The 23853-nt window shown below is 40.6% G+C and overlaps 1 protein-coding gene across 2 annotated transcripts in view; it reads left to right on the forward strand.

The window, feature by feature from the left end:
* Nucleotides 1–23853, forward strand: part of opcml (opioid binding protein/cell adhesion molecule-like) — a 313601-nt gene that overhangs the window by 262434 nt on the left and 27314 nt on the right. For both annotated transcript variants that reach the window (XM_031871631.1, XM_031871630.1), the window contains one exon: nt 1291–1416. In XM_031871631.1, the coding sequence (XP_031727491.1) occupies nt 1291–1416 (126 nt within the window). The remainder of the gene's footprint in view (nt 1–1290; nt 1417–23853) is intronic.

Here is a 23853-nt window from a genome sequence, read left to right on the forward strand (position 1 = left end):
TGATTTAGTTATTATTCATCATCGCCGGTAATTACACTAAACTTACAGCCTAAGCTAACATGTTGGTGTCTGTGCACTAAGCTGACCTTATCAATGTCATACCATGAAAAAAAATATTTATACCCCAAACCACATTACAAATATAACATTAAGCTTTTATTTTCTGTTCAGCTCCTGATAGAGCGGTGCTCATTGATTTTGTGCATAAAGAAGTGGAGACCAGTATCTTACCTTATCCAACAGAATAGAGTGCTGCACCATTGAATCCTAAAACCTGGAAATAAGGTCTGTGGTCAACACAAGATGAAGAGATTTTATCGTTTTGTTGTACGATATAAAATACGTCAGTAAATACTTTAATTTAGAAGCTTTTACGTGTCTTTAAAAATGACGTTGTCCTCACTGGAACACCAGTCCTCCTTTAGCTCAGTGCTGGAGACGTGAAGTCATGTGACTGTGGTGTAGTTTGTTTTAACATTGTTTTTACGTTTCAATAATCATAAAAGTGCTGTTTATTTGTGAATATTATCAAGTATGTAAGTATCATGAACATGTGTTTGCCACAGAGCTTATTTTTTGCAATAATCCAAGATCCAATGGAGAAATCCAATTGGCTATTTGTGGAGGGGACCAGTGCGATTCTAACTTCCGGTTGGACTACAAAAATGTCATCCCTACACCACTCTGTATGGTAAAGAAAAAGACAGAAGTGATGGTAGTCTAGTTGCCTTAATGTCCTATACACGCTGGTTGGTTCTCCTGTAACACCACTACTATGTCTCAGCCCCAAGGATCAAAATCATTTTGCTTTTTACTGAAACCAAACTCTCCTAAACTACACTGAAGAAGATACATGAATTTTCCTCAGCCTGTCTTATCTGTTGCACTAATGATCTTAGAGTTTAAGTTGAATTACAGTGAAGAAGGATCACTTCTGACCCATGATTTGATGCTACAATCTCACAGGGTACACTTAATCAAGAACCCAGACAAACACATCAAGTTGGTCCAGTCAGAGAGATGGAATTATGTCTTACTCCAAATCAGTCCGATGCCTGTCTAATGAGCAGTGTGGCAGAGATACACGATGAAGAAAATCAATCACGTAAAACACCACAGCGAGCCAGAGAATTGTCAGATTTGTCAGCTAATTTCATGCTAATTGAGTCCCCAACCCGTGGGTTATTTTTAACCTCATCGCTGTTCTGATCACGTGGCGCAGCGAGCCCTTTGCTCACGTGTTATTAATTAGGCTAAAGGCATCAATCATGATTTTCTTTCTCCCCTTAGTACCCGCCAGGATCACTGAAATATCGAAGGACGTCACAGTGAATGAGGGCAGCAACGTCGATCTCATGTGCCTGGCGGTGGGTCGACCGGAGGCCAACATCATATGGAAGCATCATTCACCAAGAGGTAAGCCACAAGGTCATATATTTCTATTGGATTTGTCTTGCTCCTGACGCTGTGTTTTATGTAAATGTATTGAATGGAGAAGGTGTTGGTTGATACAGGTAGAAAATGAAGATGAGCAAAACATCGAGTCGTAAACTCGAGATATCTGTGTGCAGTTACAGGAAACAGGATTACTGGGCATAACAAAAACAATCTTTGGTTACTATTTGGAGCTAGAAATTCAAGTGCAGCTTAAATGGGACACAACCAACGTGAGGATGAATTTTTACTGATACTAATATGTTATTTTTTCTTATTGTGTCATATATCAATACAATCCTTGCCTCAATTTGGTTACCTTGTAATGCAGGTTTTTCAGAAATCATTTCTTTTCAAACTGTCAGAGGTAATTCAGACATTTCACAAAACAAATGTGTTGGGCAAAGCTGCAAGAGCATTACCTGGGTGTAAAGGTGATTGAGCCCTCCCTCCTACGCACATGGCCTGATGTCGACGTTCCCACACATTACACACATCAAACACTTGCTTCACATGAATATTCGCCTACGTGCAGAGCAGCCAATTTACCTACAGCGGGATATGAATCTGTAGCTTTTGTGTTAACATAGCCACGAGAGGATTTATGATGAATAATTCCCGACTTTAATCTGTTGTCTTAAGCCTTGTTTTCTTCTCAACTTGGTGGATTGCAGGGGTTGAAACTGCTCAACCTGTGGCCTGACAAGGCCTCGGCTCCAATCAACCATGATTTGGCTGGAGGCCACAGCTGCTTGGGTCTGTTCTGTGGTGCTGGCACCTCGCAGCCTGAAGGAGAGCCAAGCTGCTCTGCGTGTGTGTGCACGCATGTGTGTTCTGTGTTCTAATTGTGTCGGCTCTGCGCTTCCCACCGAGCATTCAGCAGTGTGAGTCATGCGCCGCTTCTCTATAGGATCAGATGTTCAGCCTCCAACATGACATGAATGCTTACAGCCCAGCTGTTCCTCTCCTACACCCCGTAATCTAGAGCCGACAGAATCTGCTTCTCACAGCCCAGTGGCTCTCCACCACCTCAGCCATCCACAGCGTTTATTGGTTCCCCAATATTTACTCTGAATATCATGATCGCCCCCCAACAACCCGTTTGTTTGAAGTGGGGATTGTAATCACATTCAAAAGGAAAGGGACTACTTTAATGACTCACTAGCCAGATGGTGCAATTTACACTGACTTTATACTTCGTAACACCCCTCTCAGGTCTGAGTTCAATTTATGCTTTTGATATACATACAATTTGGCACCAGTTTAGCACTTAAAAGCAAATTCTACCCCCTAAAATATTGTAATATTTCCCTCCAATACAAGCTGCTGCAAGCAAGCAATGTGCTGCCAACAAAGGCTGGTACAAGCTGCATAACCTAATGCCCTTTTAATGCTGGACCCCTGCAAGCTCAGATTTAGTTCACAAAGTCAACAAGTAAGGAAGAAGAAGTGAAGAAGAGTGTTTTATTTTGGTTTTACAAGATGACAATCATAGGAAATGTGTCAATAGGTTGTCATGCGGTTTGAAATTGCCCCAGCAGCAGAAAGAAAAGATGTCACTCCTCACTACCAACCCTGAGCTGATGCACAGCAGCACGAATGGTGGCACATGAAGCAATATAATTACAAATCATAAAGTAATACACAGGCATCCTGGGAGCCCGGTATGATGCGTTTATGTTTGTGTGTATGTGTTATTGTCAGCAGGGAAGATAATGGGTTATCTTCCCTGACATTTGTCTGAGTTGCACTAATGAATAGCATGACTTTGTGGGGAGATGTTTGGTCAGCCGAAGAAATTCTTGCTGGCAGTCAGAATCCTAAATGTTTTTCTTCCTGCAGAGCGGCATTTTCCTGACTTGCTCCTCACCGTTTGCTTTTGATATTTGTCACCAGCGATAATGGACTGTTCCCTCAGAGGATAGTGTTTGTGTCTGTTAGTAGTACAGCACTAAAGAGAGCAGTCTTCTCCCTGAGTTAAACCACATTTCTAGGAAGTCTCAAATCTGCAATGGAACTGCCTTCCCAATGGGATAGTCGTTTTTCCATAGCACATCACTAAAAATATTCACACCGCCATGGTGTCGGGAACACAAGCAAATGCACTGCAGCAGCTGATGATGCAGACACATGCCTCACCTTTTACCACGAGAATGACAAGTGACGGGAGAAAAATGGCAAACATGTAAGAAATATGGAAATCCTGAAACAATTGCAGAGCGGTTTGAGCCTGAGGTTTGTTAACACAACCTAAAGTGAGTTATTGTCAGATTCCCCGTCACCATTTAATATCAATCTTGTGTCTGCACTGTTTAAAACCTCATCCCACTCTGACGGCCCGCATTAAAAGGTGTTAATGGAATATTTGTGTTATGCACACAACTGCCCTGTAACATGAGTATTAATGTGATATCTCATTAGAAAGCTACGGTTCTTGGAATTCGATTTCTGCAAACCATTTCAAGATACAATAACAACAGCAGGTAGAGTTAACGTCTCTGTCAAACAAGCACTCCAAAAATAGCCGATAAAATATCGCCATGACTCACCGATTATGATCCATAACGTGCCCCTTGTGCATGCTAGTCCAGCAAAAACGGTCTTGCGAGGTGGCTAAGGGTCCGCTCGATCAAATCCAGTAAAAGATTTAGTCCAAAACACATTAGTACGTCTATAAAGACCCACGGGGGGCTGTTGCATCATTTCAAATTAGCCAGCAGATATGATAACTCGCGATCATATTTCGGGCATAACTTCACGTTCAGTGTCAACAGAGCGGAGATTTTCATCGCAAAGTGGAGCCTACATTCCGCCGGTTAGATTGACACCTCATTTGACCCAATAGGAGCTTCTATAGCCCGGTCACAGTCTGGAACAGCCAACGAGAGTCCGCTTTGAAAGACAATGCCCGCCTCACTTCTTTGGGTATAGCTCGAGCCAATCGCAACAGATCCAGTTCAAACTCAGGCTCCATATAGCCAATGAAATTACGAAGCCAAGGATATGCAGATTTATCAGATTGAATGCTGGGAAAGTTTTCAAAGCTGCAATTGAAACCGTGACTGAGGTAACTGGGACAGATTATCAAGACCAAGGTCTGGTTCATGAGAATTTTCAAGAATCTGTGAAAGTTGATAATAATTAAAAATGATATAGTTAACCATACATTGACATAAATAAACTATAGTTTGAATTTCGGACACGTGGTTTGTCGTAGTATATGCATTTTGATATGGTGATGTAAGCCTCCAAATAGGTTTTTAGTAAACAACTTGTGAAATATTAATTTTCTGTCGTATTGTTATCAAATTATAAGTTATACCAGGTACCATGACTCAATGGTGACGTAGTATTGTCTTTTCAGGCCTGTAAGTCCCATCCATAGATAGCTGCTTGCCATCTGTTGGTCAAAACAAATCTAGGTGGAAGTAAAATGCTTCTCTTTCACTGTGCTGAAAACGCATTAGCTCAATGCTAGTAGCACTTACGGTGATTCTGACTGATTGTGAAGAAACTTCAGAGTGTTGCCTTTCAATAGAGACTAAAACCATACATGTACTCCCAATGGTTCAATAAGAGCTGTCAGTTTACTTTGGGTACGTGGTTGATACGCGTTTTAAGGCAAATTTTACAGGAGTGAGAAGAGGTTTTAATGAAGGGAGTCTCTGAAGCCTCTACAGTATAGATGCCAATAAATCCTCCAATACAGATGGTGACACAAGTAAGAGCTCTGTGGTTGTTTACTTAATATCAGTTTAAGTCTCACCTTTATTTTGTGCACTGAGAGACTCAGTCCCCATTTCAACTCAGTGGGTACTATATAAATTATTCAGCAGTGTCCACTGAATCTCTGGCTGCTGGCCACTAGAAGGATTATAAGATATATGGTTGGGGGAAAACAGTTTATTCTGGGGACAATGCGATATGGATCCCTTCGACCCATTAAGACTCATTAAAGTGGATAGGTTGTGAATGTACACTCTCTCAGATGTCACTTGGTGCCTTTCCTTCTCTACCGACTTTGACACCTGGTTGTAATGTGTGCTGTCCTTTAGAGGTGCTGTGACTGAGGGGTATTGGTGTTTGCTCTCAGTTCCAGTGTAAAGTTGCCTATATGTATTGTCACAACAGAAACAACATTGTTATGTGATGACCATGATCTCCATGTTATGGGGATGCATGCTCTTCTTTCAATCATGTATCTTAGACATTGTTTGTATAGCAAAATAGTGTAATAATCATAGAAATGACAGCATAATGCAGCCAGAATGATGTTGTAATAACATGATCCCCTAACATTTCAATCACACCATCATCAGGTCAACAGTTCAATGTGTCTACACTATGACCAACATCCTGCAAAACTATTGAGATTCCTATTAGCCTTAGCTGTACTTTGCTAACTAGCTAAACTAAGATGGTTAACATGGTAGAAATAAACCTGTTAGCAGCACATTGTGTAAGTATAGCCTCACAGAGCCACGTGATGCTGTGCTAATGAACATTATCTGCAACATCACAAAATGTTCAATTTGTGAAACCATATCCTACCAACTCATTTAACATAGAGGGATTGAAGAAGATCCACCTGTGTGTGTTTCATTCAGAATGACTCACATTGTTTGATCGAGTGTCATACTAGATTAGGACCAATGGTAAACATTTGATCTGTCTGTTCTTATTTATCTATTTGAACTCCATACATGGGTACTTTAGATTGGGACCCCAATACATTGGTATTTAAAATGATCCTTTAAAAAGCACTAATTACAACAATGATATGAAGTAATTAAGAACAAATTGAAGTCATGAAAATGGAATGATAAAATAAATATGTGAGATATGACACAAAAATAGGCCTGTACCTTTGGGGTCTGCAGGGACCTGTGTTGGTAGGATGAGGGTTCATGTTTTCAAATTGAAACAAGTATGTTTTTTCCTACTGAGACTTCCGGCTTCATTTCTATTTTTTCATGTATTAAATTGTTTCTTCAGTTTGGAGTCCTGATAAGTAAATTGTGAGATCTGAAGGCTAATCGTTTGAAAAACTGTCAGTGTTGTGTGTGATTGACAGAAGCACAGCAGCACAGACAGATGTTGTCAGCAACTTGTCATTAGTCTCCTGATGAGTGTCATTCACAGTGTTTTACAGTCTAAATGAATGACACGCTATTCGCTGCAATGTCGCCTTCCAATGAAAACACCATTCCCCAATACTCGCCTGCTGACACTGGTGAAGCAGTTATCACTGGGAGAAGAAAAACGCATGTCTGCAGGTGTTTCTCACTAAAGAATGTTGAAGAAAATATTCTTAGAAAAATAACATTGCATGACTTTTCAAAAAGTGGAAAAAAAGGCTCACATGTATTCTGTCATTTTAGATGGGGAATAGAAGACCGTTTGATTGTGAGTTCTAATATTCATCAAAATTGGTTAGAGTAGTGATTTCTAGTCTGTTCAAAGACAGCTTCAATATCCCAACATCGCTGCGGCTCGGATGCGGCAACGGCAGGAACTGGAGGTCGCTGCGGCTCGGAGCCTGATGCTCATCAATCTAAAGCAAAGGACAGTCCTAGCAGCACCATGACAACTGACATGCAGTGAAAAAGTAACCATTCAAGGATAAACCTTCCTGGCTCTTTTGCATTTAGTTTATGTCCTGTGCTCCAAATGCTCGTACTGAACATATTAACAAAAGCTTCTTTTATCGTTAATGTGGACAATGTTTGGGTCATTTATTAATTTTTTTTTCAAGTTTAAAACAAGTATGGTTTTTTTTCTCTTTCTACAGAGATGGCTGTATTTTTTCTTTTTTTTAATTATACATATGAGTTTAGGATTTTTTGTAAAGTTAACACATACTTCAATTACTTTATGTATTGAAGTGGGTAAACAGCCCCATCCACCACTCTCCCTCTAGGTAATGACATAATTCATCCTTAATATCTGCCAAGGCTGGCTGTGATATTCAAATTCAGTCATACCCTCAACTCCCCACCCATCGTCCTCTATGCCAGGTCCTGCAACAGCAACCAACTCCACAAGAACATGGTGGACACAGGGTGAAGGGCCAGCGAATTGAAAAGTGTCAACCTAATTGCTTGAGAATGTTAATACAAATTACAGTGAGTGGTCGAGCCTGTACAGCCCTGTTAAAGGGTAAGGCCTGTGTGAAGTAGAACAATACATTATACATGCTTGACATCACAGTCAGAATTAGCTATATTTTTCCAGGTGTGGGTTCACATTCTATGTTAAATTATATACTGTATATATTTAACACTTATACGTGCATGTTACAAGAAACTTTGAATATTAAAATGATAAAATAGTGTAAATACATAGTGTAGTTTCACTGATGTTAACGGTTCATCAGGGCGGCGGCCTGCAGGAAGGAACTATTGTTGTTTTGGGAGCGTTGGAGGCAGGCCCAGTTGATTCCTATAAAAGTTGCTCAGTGGCACTGTTACAGCCTAGATAATGTGTCCAGGGGGACAAAGGAAGTAACATAACTAGTTTATGCAAAACCGTTGCAAAATTTAAACAAAATGAAAAGACAAAGAGGCTGTAAGACTTAAGGGGTTACAATGAATAGCATTTATTGAAAGAAGAATGATTAACAGAAATATACCAACTAAGTAAGCAAGGACGTCAGGGTCTGCAACGTCAGAATAATAAACAATACTCCCACCTTAACTAGAAAATATGGAATTCAACTGGCCTACCAAAAGTAGCAGAAAAACAATACTGAGCTCCCTAACTGAGAAAACAGGAATAACAAAGACCTGTGGCAGACCTGAAACACAGAGAGACAGCTCTCTTCAAAAGAGGCCAGAGGAAACTCAGTGGAAATAACAGGCGCATGAAGCCCAAACAGTATGTTTTCTGAGTATAAAATGACCCGGATCGTCCGGCGAGTTACAGACGTCTGGGTCTATGGTCTATGGCAGGAGTCGGCAACCCGCGGCTCAGCCCCTCTGTTGCTGCTGGCAGGCCATTCCATCCTCTCCACTCCCACATTCTGGAGGTAGTCTCTGATAAACCGCTCTCTTGGCATTGGCAGAGAAGATTTGGCAAATTTTTCATGGGAGCAACCCACATACTCAGCTCTGCTGCTCATCCCACAAATGCATGTTCCTTACAAATGTGGCACCGTTTAAAAGGGACATAAACAGGCTTTCCAACGGTATAAGATCTATTGCCAAGAAGCATTGTTACAACAAAGAAATAATCTACCAAACACAAATATCCTTACTTTTTGTGTGCTATGCTTAAATGCAACAAAAACATACGCAAATATAAATGTACTGAATTGTTAGTAATCAAACATACACCAGCAATTTGGAAAAACAATATTCAAGATAAACCGGAATTACAAACCAAGTGTAAACCTTTTTAATGCAGCAACAAATTGGTCAAATCTTCAATTCAAACTCAGTGTTGTGAGCACAGTGGTAGCTGAAGTAAACTCAGATGAGGCTGGACTACTGAGTCCGGACAGGAAGAGGACAATGTTCAAAAAGACTTTAGTAAGAAAACAAAGACAATACCTTATGTAGCTATGTTATTGAAAGTGAAAAATAATCTGTGTATCTGCCCCGTGATTCTGATCCGCTCCTAATGTTTAATGGCCGCTACTTTGACATATGCTTCACCCTTACACCACGTTTCATGAAAATAGGGCCAGTAGTTTTTCTGTAATCCTGATGACAAACAAACAGACAGATTGTGAAAAGTGAGGAGGACATGATTTTATTAGCAGTGCTTTGGTGGAACTAGACCCCGTTATCGAGGCGCTAGGGAACAGAATAAGCTGTAAGCATATTAAAAGAAATTGAATTACTGGGCTTTACCACACGCTGTGCAGAGAAAAGGACATTGTTTTCAAGTCAAGGGAATAGAGCAAAACAACTGCCACTAATATGATTTGGACAAAACTTATGGAACAACATAGTATCTGAGGCAATTCCTCACAAAACAGAGCCAAGCATTTTGCTGTGCTTTTGCACATCAACCAAGATGTCAGCAGCTATAAATGCCAGCTATCATTTGAAATGTCACCAAGGACAAAACCTCGATTCTCAGGAGCAGTGTCTGGGCTGTGTTAGTCCCTCGATCAATAATGTTGCCCACCGTTATCCACAAGAGGCTGGGGGAGCTTGATTTAGGCCAACCCTCTCTGGACAATCATATCAGAGAATCAGAGAACAAAGATGAAATGCAAAAATAAAAGTATGCCAGGCTGAGTGTTGGAGGAAAACCCTCATGTTCCATGTGAGGCAAACACTCTCATGATAGCTGACGACAACCTCTGTGGAGTAGTTCAGAAACTCTACAGCCTGTTTTATTGGTTTCTGAATGGTGAAAGACAAATGGAAAGAACAACAGATAAAGATTCATCTATTACCCTTAGTGCTTTAGTGCTGGAATGAGACAAGGTGAGGACAGAGTCAGTCAGTACTGGAGCATTATGTTAGTAAATGGTAAATGCACTGTCCTTGCATAGTTATTTTCTAGTATTCGGACCACTCAAAGCACTTTAACACTACATGTCATCATTCACCAATTCATACACTGATGGGCAAAGGTGCCACCTGCCCATCAGGACTAACTGACATTCATAACCATTCACACACCGGGTTTAAGTGTCTTGCCCGACACATCAACATGGGGATTGACCCGCCGATCCTCTGATTGAAGGACGCCCCTGCTCTACCAGTGTGCCACAGTCGTATTGTTGAGTGGAGTTTCTTTCGTAACAACAATTTTAACCATTGATTAGGCATTTTCTGTATTTACTGTGTATTTACAATATACAAATCTTGATTGGAGCCACCTGAAAGTGTCTGGTGTGACATTCTGTCAAGAATCCGCTCTACTCACTTCTCCTGAGGCAGTCTCATCTGATTAAACCATCTTTACAGCGCCTCTTATTCAGCATTCACAGCACTGGATTAATTCAGGTGTCGTAAATGCTAGCAGTTTCTAAATCCAAGATGATTGTTTGAACATTGAGCACTGTGGCTTGCTTGCAATAAAAGTGGGGTCTTTATCATGACAAAGTGTACCCGTGTCAGAGGACTGAGTTTAACACAATGAATCTGTGTCACACAATTCATTGCTACAGTGCAAGTAAAATACCAAAACAAATGCAGCTACGCAGGCTTCTCTCTTATTAAACTGGGTCAAACTAATTGGCACCTGATTGCCACCAAATAAAGAATTCATTGGCACAGAGTCTCAACTTCACACAACAGAGCTACATCAATCCTGGAATGATTTTAAAAAATCATCGTCTTCATGTATATTCATTACATTTTTTACTTATAAAAGGGGATTAAGAGAGACCTCTGTTGCATTTTAAAACTCCCTTAATGCTTATAACAAGCTGATGTTGAAGAAAACATTATAAACTATGGCACTTTTTATTGCTTTCATTTGCTTTTCCATAAAAAAAGCAATAAATAGGCAAGGTGTTTAACAGTAGGTACCTATCTCAAAAGGAGATAGTTCCAGTCTATGTGCACATGAATGAAATACAGCATCAGTGTAGGGCTTTAATCAGACCATCTCAAAGAACTGATGAACTGCTGTGAACCATGTCAGTGTGTTAGCAGATCTGACGTACTTTGTGTTAACACAAAATAATGATGTGTTGTGTATCGTAGACTTTTGCCCTAAGTATGTTCTGCTCAGGAAACATGATGAGACAAAATACTGTATAAACTGGTAGAATGAAGATATTTTTTGGGGTCGTAGATAAAACTAAATTTGAGTTTCCACGCAAAGCTGCAATATGTGTATTTAATGGAGCTGTTAACGATTAGCATCAGCTATAAGCGTTAACAATTGATGAGCCAACATAATTGTCATTAAAGCACGATGAAATGTTCGTTCAATTAACCCCAGCAGTCTTTCTGGTCTTGCTTTTATAGATTTAAACTGTGACCTGTACACAGTGCTTTAGATTGTGGGAAAGCAGAGAACATTGCAGGAAGGTAGTTAGCTAGCTGCCTGTGCAGAGTTAGCTAGGTAGGCTCGAAAGATAAACTTCTCAATTACCCAGTGCTCTGTGAAAGACAAAACGTCTACACGTTACAGCCACCTTTCAGGTCTACACGGAGTCATCAACTTTTGAAAAGGTTTTATTTATTATTGCCTCCAAAGTAAAATCCCCCTCTAGGCAGTAAGGTATGAAATGAAGTTCTGTCTTTTCTCTGATGATCTCTGTTTTGTCCTTTGACAGTACGAAAGTCGGAGGCATCAATTCACTGACATCTGAAGAGGAAGTACATTACAATAAACACTAAAACTGTCACAAAGCAGTAAAGACATATAATGGTACAAACAGTGGCGGGCCGTGCATTTTATACCTGGGCCTGCACTCATAAAAATGAAGCTCAACACCTACAAATACACTGAGTGCAGATACATGAATACCCGCATGACGGAATGCGGCGGCATTAACGTACAATGCATATAGTCAAAATCAATTGAGCTAAAACACGCATTCCGCCACACACTCAAGAGCACGGGCCATTCAAATATTATTCATATCAGAGGGAACAATATTACCCATATCATGAAAACGACACCACAGACACATTAACAGAGCAGTAACTCTCCTATCACTCCCTCCAGGAAATACACGACTGCATAGTTCTTGTTACTGACGGATTTATTCGTCTGTCAACACCGAGAGGGAAAATGAGTCCACTTGAAAACACATGAATCTTCAAAGTAGATCACTTAAAAACTTAAACTTAATTTTAACACTTTAACTTTAACACGGAGTATATAGACCGCTGCTGCTTCGCGCGTCTTCTTGTTGCTGTGCACCGGCTAAATGTGTCCCCAGCACAACATAGGACGTAACAATAGCTCCTATCACATATAAAACCAAATGAAAATCCATATTCATCAAAACAAGTTGTGCAAATAATAATATATAATATAAACAAGCATATTAAATAATGACATACATAATATTTATGGCAGTGACATGCATAATATTGACATACATAATATTTATGGCAGTTAAAGCTACTGCAGTTAACTTACCAAAGCTGCTGTTAACTATTTAAAGACAAAGTCCATCCTCCTTTCTTTGTTAATAAAGAGTTTAATCTCACGGTTGTTCAGTACATCCGTGCGTTTTAGTTCCAGTAAGAAGTCCTTCTCGATTCATGGATGCCAGTGAAGACAGTCGAGCCTCCCCAGTTGTATTTCTTGAATACGTTTTAATGCGTTTGAGGCTGAAAATGTCCGCTCCACAGAGGCAGCAGATATTGGGATTGTCACCACCCAACATGTCACGCTAGCCCACTGACCAATCACATACTTGTAGGCCAGCTAGCAGGCTCTGACATGTCAAAGAATACGCCCAACATGTCAAACTAAAGATCTGATTGGTTGAAGACTATGACAATCAACAATATCGTCCCCATTCACTTAAACTGCAAAGGGATTCACTTGAGAGTCTGCAGGCCTCGGCCTCTGTTCTTACCTAGAGACACAGAGGTGAAATCTGATTGGATAAAAGCTTAAAACAAGCTGCACTGGAAGCAGAGCAACTGAGGAAGACAGGAGCTGTGCAATGAGAAAATAAGATAATGGGAAAAAATACTATAACACATGTAATTAAATTATCAAATAGCTATAACTTTGTGATTCTGTCTAAGCCAGCAGAGAAGGCCTTGCTGGCCCTGACGGCCCACCACTGGTGGGATCAGTGTGCATTACTATTCCTCAGCACCAGGGACTAAATGTTAAAAAACAAGGGAAAATACAATACAGCTTGTGTGACCCATTTTAAGTGCTGAGGGAGGGTGTTTCTTTTTTTTTTTTGAATCCAGCTTTTAGTTTAGACAGCAGTGTCTCTGTGGCAGACAGCAAGGCATTAATATGAATACAACCTGTGTTAGAGGCCAAGAGGATTGTAAACCAAGCTCCTGCCTCGTGGAAGTGAAGTTCCCCTTGAAACCTATTTTAGAACAATTGGCAGTATTTTTAAAGAAAAAGATGCTGAGATGCTGATCGTTAGCCAGGCAGCAAAACACAGTGTTGGCTAGTGCAAATAAAGTGTATAGCATTAGAGTAAAGCATTCCCAATAACCCGTTATATGGCCTGTGTACTTAGGAAGTCTCCAAGCAAGCTTCCTTTTTTAAATATATTGGCCAAATGCACTTCTAAAATCACAGCGTGGGAGTGTGGGGTGTTGTTTGGCTGTTCGAGGTGGGCGAAAGTAGTACGCGGTTGTGTGTGTACGGCAATGCTGATGAAGGTGTGTATTTGTGTTCGCTTTGCGGTGGACCTGTAGGGCTCGCTCAAACTTTCTGTTTCACCCCACCACCCACACGAGGAGCAAAAGGCTGTGAGAAAGAAGCGCGAAGCATTCAGGAGAAGTACGGAGGGTCAGTAGAAACGAAGAGGGTCTGAGTGCAGTGAGTCTGTGAGTGAGACAGAGATGGAGAGGGAAAATAACAGTGAGGAGGAACAGAGGGCCACAGGGGGGTAAAGGGAAGATTAGAGCACCAAGGAGCTCCCAATTTGCTCTTAGCGGTGTCTTATCCAGAGCGTTTTGCAAGCAGCCATCAGAGCGCCTCAGACAGGTGCAGACTGTTCCGAGTGAATGGCTTCTGCTCGCTTGTCCTAAATCATTAATCACAAAACCAACGGCAGTCATTTCGCCTTGAATCTAAATCATTAATAACACATAGTAGTTAGATATTTGCACTCACACCAGTTTCTCTTTTCTAGAGTGGAAGGGGAGGGATCGGTTCGCACCGTCTTATCTTGTGACTGAGGGTTAAGAGGAATACTGTTTCCTAATTAATTGCTTTATATCACCATAATGAGTTGTTGAAATACCTTTGTTGAAGAGGGCTTTTATCTGGAGGGAGGGGGAATCCGGTGTAATTCATTTGAATGAGATGCCTGGTCGTTTGAAGACCTTTTCAATGAGATGCTCAGCAATGGCAGCTTCGCTGATTAAAGATCACATTGCATCAGGGAAATTCAACGCGCATTTCTGTGCTCTCATACCCAAGACCCTGCCCCACTTTGACTTTCAAGGAGGTAAAAAGAAAGTGTGCTATAATAACACCATTCTCAAGCATGTGGTTCTTTGACACAAGGATAGTCATTGAACTACATTTTAAACATGAAATTATTTTTATCTTGAATTTAACAAAAGCTGCCGGCCATTTTGCATCACATGGCTAAGTATGTGACTTCTTCTATATTTGAATTCACAGTAGTGACCTGCCACTGGGAAACCTCCCTCCAATGATAGTCAACCAGAATCACTGGAGGTGTTCCTCTTTTGCTCACTGAACCGTAAGCATTTGAGAAGTAAGAAAACCCAGGAATTTATAACAAATCATTTAGGCATGAAGGACAAAAGATTCTTTATGAAACCAAGACCTGTTACACTGTCTGTTTTTAATCAAGAGTTCTTGCTCTGCATACTCTTAAGAGTCCTCCACTGCTTTAGAATTCAGATGGGACCATGCCTTTGGTGCCCTGCACTCACCTCTACAACAGCTTGTTCCACTTCAACAGTGCTTTGAATTTCTTTGGTGAAGCATGCACAGATCAAAGTTGATATCCCACCACAAGATGCATTAATCATTCTAAAACATGTTGTTTTTTTGCAGAAAAGAGTGTGTTTGAACCTAGGACAGATCTGCTAATGATGTCTTTCTGACACGCAGGCCGTAATTCAGCCGATACATTAGATACTTTCATGCAAAACCATTGATGGGAGAATAAAAGTCAAATAGATTCATAATTTCATCTTCTAACATCATTCAGATTGACATCTTTTAACCTTGAGTATGACACCTCTCAATTTAAATCTTAGTAATGAACTTTTTAGTCATTCATAAATGTACAAAGGCAGACACTCATCTTCAGAAGATACAATAGAACAACTAAGAAACTGCAAGCCTTCTGACAGACAAATCATTTTAATACACCAGTTAAAATTAATTCAATCCTGCTAATAGATCAGTGTGTGCTGTAGATGCTCAGTGTTTACTGGTCTACTCATTTGGTCAAAATGATATTACCAACAAGAAGCAAATGAAGTTATATGTATTTTACTGCAGCACTCCTTATCTTACTGTGTCTTGATTTGAATCCTAATGTAGTTCATGTTGAGGTGACAGCTCTTCCAGAGTTTTGACCCGATGCAGTCAGTTTTGATTGTGGCCCCATGAAAGACAGAGTTAGTTTTACTCTCATCCTTCAAACATATTTAAAAGGTCCAGCGACTGAAATAAATAGTGTAAAAAACAACCATCATAGCAAATTATTAACATATTTCTTCTCAAAACAGAATTAGTTAAGTAATTAAAGCCAACTTTTTATTATTTTAGGAATGTTACAGTTAATTTGTTTATTGTGTAAAGTTAAAATAGACAGAGCCCATGAGGAAATGTGTGTCTGCTGCATCTGTGTGTATTTCCTTTCATTAGAACCCGTGGCAAACATTTGATTCATCTGTTTTGTTTCATCTATTTAAACTACATAGGCTGCAAACTTTTGATTGGGGTCCCAAGAACACAGTGGCGGGCCGTGCATTTTATACCCGGGCCTTCACTGCTGTCCTGCAGCTGAAACACAGCTACGGTTATTATTTGTTTCGTGTAAAAATGAAGCCAACACCTGTAGATAGAGTGCGTCTCCTCTCTGCTCTGACTGCAGCTGGGACTGCTGCGCGAGGCTTCTGTAAGAGTACCCGCCTGTGTGTGGCGGCGGCGGAGGGGCTCACGGCAGCACCCGCTGCTCGTTCACCAGAGTCAAAACACCAGAAAAAGTCGCTAGATTTGTCACTAGTAGCTTTTGACAAAAAAAGTCTCCATGAGGGTTTGGAAAGTCGCCAGATTTAGCGAGAAAGTCGCCAAGTTGGCAACACTGGCACCAGCTAAATATGTCCCCAGAGCAACATTGGACATAACAATGGTTCCTATTACATATTAAACCAAACAAAAATCCATCTTCATAAAAACAAGTTGTACAAATAATAATATATAAACAAGCATATTAAAGCTACTGCAGATGTAAAAACAAACGCATTTAACTTACCAGAGCTGCTGTTCACTTTTTAAAGAGTTTGTTAATACTTTGTTAATAAAGAGTTTAATCTCACGGTTGTTCAGTACATCCGTGCGTTTTAGTTCCAGTAAGAAGTCCTTCTCGATTCATGGACGCCAGTGAAGACAGTCGAGCCTCCCCAGTTGTATTTCTTGAATATGTTTTAATGTGTTTGAGGGCTAAAAATGTCCGCTCCACAGAGGCAGCAGATATTGGGATTGTCACCGCCCAACATGTCACGCTAGCCCACTGACCAATCACGTACTTGTAGGCCAGCTAGCAGGCTCTGACACGTCAAAGAATACGCCCAACATGTCAAACTAAAGATCTGATTGGTTGAAGACTATGACAATCAACAATATCGTCCCCATTCACTTAAACTGCAAAGGGATTCACTTGTGAGTCTGCAGGCCTCGGCCTCTGTTCTTACCTAGAGACACAGAGATGAAATCTGATTGGATAAAAGCTCTACTTAAAACAAGCTACACTGGAAGCAGAGCAACTGAGGAAGACAGTAGCTGTGCAATGAGAAAATAAGATAATGGGAAAAATATTTTTATAAATTATAATACATGTAGTGTATTTAAGAACAATTATTAAATTATAAAATAGCTATAACTTTGTGATTCTGTTTAGGCCAGTAGAGAAGGCCTTGCAGGCCCTGACGGCCCACCACTGCAAGAACGATACATTGATGTTTCAAACGATTATTTAAAAGGCACAAATTAAAACAGAAAACAATAATATAAATCATTAGGGACAAATTGCTTTACACGGTCATGAAAAATTGGAATGGTCACATGTGAGATACGGCAAAGAGTAACCTAACCTCTGGAGTCTGTAGGGACCTTGTTGCTAGGATGAAGATTAAGTGAGAGAAGTCAAATCTGATTCAGGAAGTAAAGTTGGAGTAACAGATTCATAAGTTTAAAGGTTCGTCAGTTGCCGAAACACTGCAAAATATCTTCAATGTAAACAGTAGAAATAGAGAGTCATGTTACAAAGTAATCCACCAGGTATGTACGCTTTTATGTATTTGATTGAAAACGAAATTTGATTGAAAGTTGCTTGTTAGCCTAGCTTGCTTGTTTTTACTATCTTTGTGGAAAAACCTCATTGGGTTATCCTTAAACCTCTTAAGGACGACGCCCCCGAATTTGGGGGCTCTCGGGCTCAGCACCCCTGAAAATATTGTTCGGAAAATTGCCTTATTCTTCGGTAATATTGTGGATTTCTACATTTGTTTTACCGGATTAAACAGCAACGTATGGGCAACACTATCATATAAGTCACTTTTTACACACTCCAAACACAACTATAGACTACTAGTATAAGCATCTAGAAAATGTGGCATAAACGCACGAAATCCTGGGCAGAAATCGCTGTTATGTGTACTGCAAATCAATGTTTGCACCCCGAAGCTAGCGGCTACCGAGCTAAGCAATGCATTTATTAGCATTAGCATTCGTCGCCGAACGCATAAATACCTTCGGTTTTTCTCTCCGTGGAACCAGTAGAAAGCTGTGAGTGGACAACGGTACCATGGCACTGCCCTTCGCCAAAAAAAATCGTTGGTTTTTGGTCACGTTTTATGAAAAATGAGTACAATAACGTCGAAGATTATCCGGTTCAAAGCTACCATCATTGTTGGCAACTGCATCCTGTTTACTGTCGAGTTGTGTCCTGTGGAAGGGGGGTCAATCCTCCATGGGCGAGTGGTCAGACTTCCGGCGAAAGGAAATTTACGCTCGGGGAGACGCGGCACTTCTTGCAACTTTACTCGCTGAAACTTCTGTCAATCAACACCCGCTTCGAAGCCAGCATTCCTGAGACTCTGACGCGTCGAAGGCGGGCTCATTGACTGAAATCGACCGATGATAGGCTGAGCTACAGCCCCATACACACAGATCAACTGAGAAAATCCTTTGGATGACAGCCAGAAACATGCTCTGAGAGCACCCTTGCTGTCAAAATGATTTCTAACGGCTGTATTTGGATGTATTGAATAATATGAGTGATAAAAAAAGTGAAATATATAGTTACAAATAGGGCCCGAGCTTAATAATGTTACAAAAGGACAGTCTTAAAGAAATTAATGCACACATGTTCATTTGATGCTGATTGCTCTCCTGACACTATTATGATGACTACTGGTATGTCGCACGATGAGCAGTGTGCACTTTGTTGGTTGGTGTCAGTCTGTGCTTGTACTGCAGGTACTGTGTGTGTGTGTGTGTGTGCGTGTGTGTGTCCAAGACAAATCTCCTTTGTGACATTAAATTGTATCTTAAAAAGGCCCAAAAAGAATGAAAAATGAAAATGGTGTATCAAATCAATGGAGCACCACCGGAGTTGACAACATGTTTCCTGTCAGACATCAGTCAACCGCTGCCAAGGAAAACTTAGACACAAATATATCCAACAACATTTTATCCTCTTTTGAAAATTGAAGCAATGCTAAATGGCTGTGGTTCTGTTATAGATTTTTGACTTAAACAAAACTATCCTTATATTACATACTGTTTTTTGTGGTGTTGGTTTAATGGGTGTCCTTGCAATTTAAGCGGATCGGTTTATTTCTGCGGTGCTTATTTTAAAAAGGGAAGCAAACGCCTGAGAAAATAACCCTGATGATGTCATCAGGGTTATCTATCTCGTATTAGGCTAGAGAGCAGAGCTTGATGAATGTAGAAAGTTGTTGAGTCCTCCAACGGTATGCTCGTACTAAATAGACCTTTTAATGATAGGACATAGTAGTAATATAGTAATAGTAGTACTGCTTGTTTTTTCACCCTTTACTCTTGTGCTTTTTTACAAAAGATTTAACCCCACATGTAGAGAATCTTAAATCCAACAGTGTCTCAGTATAGAGAGCACAAAATAAGCTGTTATTAGAATGTAGGAAAGCTTAACTTACAGTCACAAATTAAGTGGATTTGCAAAGTTGTGAAACTTGCTAATTTGGCAGGACACATGCCAGCACATATTGTTCTGGTGATGGGCGACAGATTGCCTACCTGGTTGCAGAAGGCGAGGTTGAACAGTTAGTAGACTTTAACCACACCTTGTAGGAACTTCGGCTGGTCCCAGATGCAGAAGCAGGTGTTTTAACAGATCCAATCAATAATGCAGCAGCTCCTTGGAGGATCCTCTCCGAGCCCAGCTGCAAGATGGCAAGATCTCTCAGTGGATGTTAGCAAATGTACTGTAAGTTTGGGGAAAATGAAGGAAACTACCTTGGCATTGGCTCCTTGGAAGTCTTTATTTTGATATCCTCAGCACACAACACATACAGCAGCTCACCCATGAATCAATCTCCTGTAAAGACCTCTGATGATTGGCCTTTTTCCCAGCCTGAGTTACAGCACTTGTACTTCATAACTCTGGCTTCAAAATGCTTTTTAATTCAGTCAGTGGTGTTAATTTGAAAGGGCCTGATGAGGGAAAACACCTATTGATTGATCATTGTGCTCAGGAAAGGTCATGCATTTGAAATTAATGAGTCAAATGAGGAGGAAGGGGGGTGCTCAGCAATTAAATTACGTTGCAGCAGAAAGCAGGGTTGGGGAGGCTTCGAGTGGAAATAAACAACACATTCCGGGGGAGATAACATGACCCATCATCAAAGGCGCGTGGAAGAGAAGGAAAAATGATTCGGCTGTCAGAGGAGCCGGGGCGGTGTGGAGGGAGAGAGGGAGGAAGGGAGGAAGGGGGGAGGACATCATGGCTGCAGGCTGCTGTTGTGTCTCGCCTAATGGCACAGAGAAAAGAGACAAGCGCACACAGAGCACATAGAACAAAGAGAAGCCTGCATGCAAAGGTACACAAAGAGTCACACTGGGGCCGCAGGGACTGTTCCTTATTTATGGCACTTAAGTTTTCTTATATTTTATTTTGGCAATATGGGAGCAACATACAACTTTAAATTGTTCTATTTATTTGGAATTTATTTGAATATGTGAACTTGAACACATGCACACTGTGAAGGGAATCATCATGGCCTGTATTCCACAATATAGTATTAAAAGTCATCAGTATTCTTATGGCCGCATGCCAACTGATGTCATTCTGTCCACTGCTGCTAGGTTTGTCTGTCAATATGTTGCTGTTGTGTGCGCAGTGTGATGTGTGTGTGTGTGTGTGTGATGAACCTTCGTTGGTCTTGTGTGGTAGGAGTGGTGGCTGTCATGCACCCATGTTTAGGTGATAACGCTCACTGCTTGTAGCATTAGCTGAACTAAGCTAGCATCTTATTTTAGTTTCAGAGCTGGAAGTGTAAGAGGAAACCTTTGTAGTTCTATATGAGAGAACACGGTGAGCTGGGCTGCTAGTTTTCTTTTTCCCCTATAAGGGAAGGGGAAGTCAGAGGGCCTATAGGTTTAAGACTCATGATTTGCTGTTAAACATAATGATAGGAAAAAGTCCATTTTTTTTTCAATAATACCTACCTTTATAATTAAATATGGTTTGTTATGGGAGGGTCGAAATTTAAAAAAATAAGTGCTTTTCATAATTTGTACAGAGCATGCTGGTGCTCACGCCGACACAAGGATTCTCCAATTCTAATTCTTCAAGCAATGTATCAGGAAAGTTCAACTTGGGAGGAGGGGACAGCTATCAAAGGAGATGTTTTGTTGCAGAGCAGAGACAAGGTGGTAACCTTTTGTTCAAATGAGAAAAGGTTGCTCATTTCAAATTGGGATTCTCTATAAAATGAAGACGTAGCGTGGTCCCTCATAAATATGCTAATGTTAGCACTCATTAGGCTGCTGATGTCGCTCAGATACAAGTAAATCATTCCAACACTATGAGCCAGATCGCCTGTAAAAATCAAAAACTTTCTTTCCTGTTTGGGAGTTTTTAATATTCCATATATCCAGGCCCACATTTATTACATATGGAATCTCTGTGAGATCAAGACTCACACTTAATTTTCATGTGTATTTTAGACACACACACCTGTATGATCCTATGGGTTGCTGAGTCATATGCAATACATTTTCCCCATATGTTCAATAATATAGCATTCAGCACTGCTAGATGGCAAAACATTTCAAAGCGTATCCACATTGCTTTGCAAGCTTGAAAGTGTAATCATGTGCTGGGGGTTCCTCGCCTCGACTTGTGTTTCTTTGTTCATTACTTGTCAGATGTTAATACTGGCAAAGTGAGTCCGTTTTTCTCATAATTAAGCCGTCATCTCGCCATAATTAGGCATTGTGAAATAAAGTGTAACCATTTTTCAATATATAATTTGTTATGCTCTGCTGAGAAAGCAAAGTTTTATCGCCATATATCAAATTAGACTGTCCCCATTCTGTCAAGACGTGAGAAACTGAGTCAAGAAAGTGGAAGTAGTTCCTTGGCTGTGAATGGATTTTGCTCAGGAAGAATGTGGGTCACGAGCAAGTGAGAGCCCATCCAGATGACTTTAAATTGGAGGCATCAGGCTGAATTGATACCGGATGATTAATCTCTCTCATTTACTCTGGCGTTTTTGATACATTCTAACTGAAGCCTGCTTAATGGTGTTTTGGGCTTTTGGTAAGTGATACCTTAATATATGCAGTTATGAATTTCCTGGCAAAATGGCTGCCATGCTGTCCTTTAAGGTCACCTCCTGCAGTGCTACAATATGTCATCCCTACTTGTCATACTTTGCTGATTGGGCAGAAGTCTCAGCATTACTATAATGACGCCTCTTCAGTGGTAACTTCATGCTGAAGGTTAGCGTGTGGAGAACGTTGTGAAACAGTCGCGTTTACCTTTGTAACACGTGGTTGACGTTGTTAAACGGTGGTAGTTTAATACTTTAATTTCAGTTTAATACTACTACTACTAGTACTAATAATAATAATAAATATCACAGTACACTTTATGTGTATATTACCTTTTATACAAGAAATCCGGCTCAAAGTGCTTCACAATAAAGGAAGATAGACGAGAAGGCCAGTAGCAAACACAGACCCTCCCAATGTCCCATCAAACACAAATTCACTACAGGTCTCAATTACACCAAAATAAGCAATTGTCAGCCGCCTCAGAGTGTCTTCCCCAGGGTTTAACCTCACTGCCCATCTTATCTGTGTCGGGTACAGACAGAAAGCTGACCCTGAAAACCCCCCACTGTGGCGCTATGGGGGTTCTCACAACACAGTCTTTGCGTCCAAATCTATCAACCACTGATCACATCTGAGACCAGACCAAACACAGACCCTCCCGATCTACCAACAGAAACCAATTCACTGCAGAGCCGATGCACTCTGGATTACACAACCTGATCAGGCAACACAACAGCATGCTTTGGCTTGTAATACATAAGCTTGGAACGTAACATGCAGGTAATGAGTGCGTGACTTTGTTAGGCGTATCTGTCATACAGTAAGTCCATGCATGTTGATCTGAAGCTGTCTCTCAGGGGTGAACATGCTTAACTGTAGATGGACGTCTGCGTGTTAGAGATTAGTGGCATCCCGTCACTGTGATCATGCTGATATATCTCCTCTCACATGATGACAACTGGAAGGGAAGAGATGAGAGCACTGGGTTTCTAAATTCTAACAATCAAAGCACACATCTATTGATGTTATTATTGAAGATTAAATTCCAGTTAGCTGATGCTGAAATTACACCACTGGATATATTACGAGTAAATTATGACTTTACTAAATACATTTCTTCCTCCTACGTCTGGGTTAAACAGATCATAGCTCATATTGAACCTGGATTATAGTACATACTAATACAATTCATTACTGGATGCATTATCAGGGCCACAGTAAGTATAAACCTCCACAGTGATTATTTATTTCACAAATACAACCCTGTCTTCAAAAATGACTTGATTTCAGATGGAGCCTAGATTATGTCAAACAAATTAAGAGATGTTTATTTTGAAGACATCTGCTAGTCAAACTGTTCACACCTACCGTATTGGCTGAACATATTTCATGCTTTTGTTTAAGCACTCATTTTGCATGGATGTGGGGGAAACCATGTTGAAAAAGCCAACACTGACTTTTACTTTAGTATTTCCTGAACCAAAAAATATTTTTCTTATGTTTTTTAAGAAATACAAAACATTCCAGGTGATTAAGCACAGTAGATGTGACAGAGCAGACACAGAGTCAGGTTTACAAGCTTTACGTCACAGAGACTCTGGACTGTTATTAAGAGATTGGGGAGGATGTTGTGCAAAACATCCTGTGAGTGTGGTGCGAGTTTGTAGGAGGAGGAAGGGCTATTGTGTGTGTGGGTGTGTGTGTGTGTGTTTGTGTGTGTGTGTGTGTGTGTGTGTGTGTGTGTGTGTGTGTGTGTGT

This window comes from Anarrhichthys ocellatus, unplaced genomic scaffold, assembly GCF_004355925.1.
Source record: "Anarrhichthys ocellatus isolate YVR2014 unplaced genomic scaffold, GSC_Weel_1.0 scaffold59, whole genome shotgun sequence".
NCBI lineage: Eukaryota > Metazoa > Chordata > Actinopteri > Perciformes > Anarhichadidae > Anarrhichthys > Anarrhichthys ocellatus.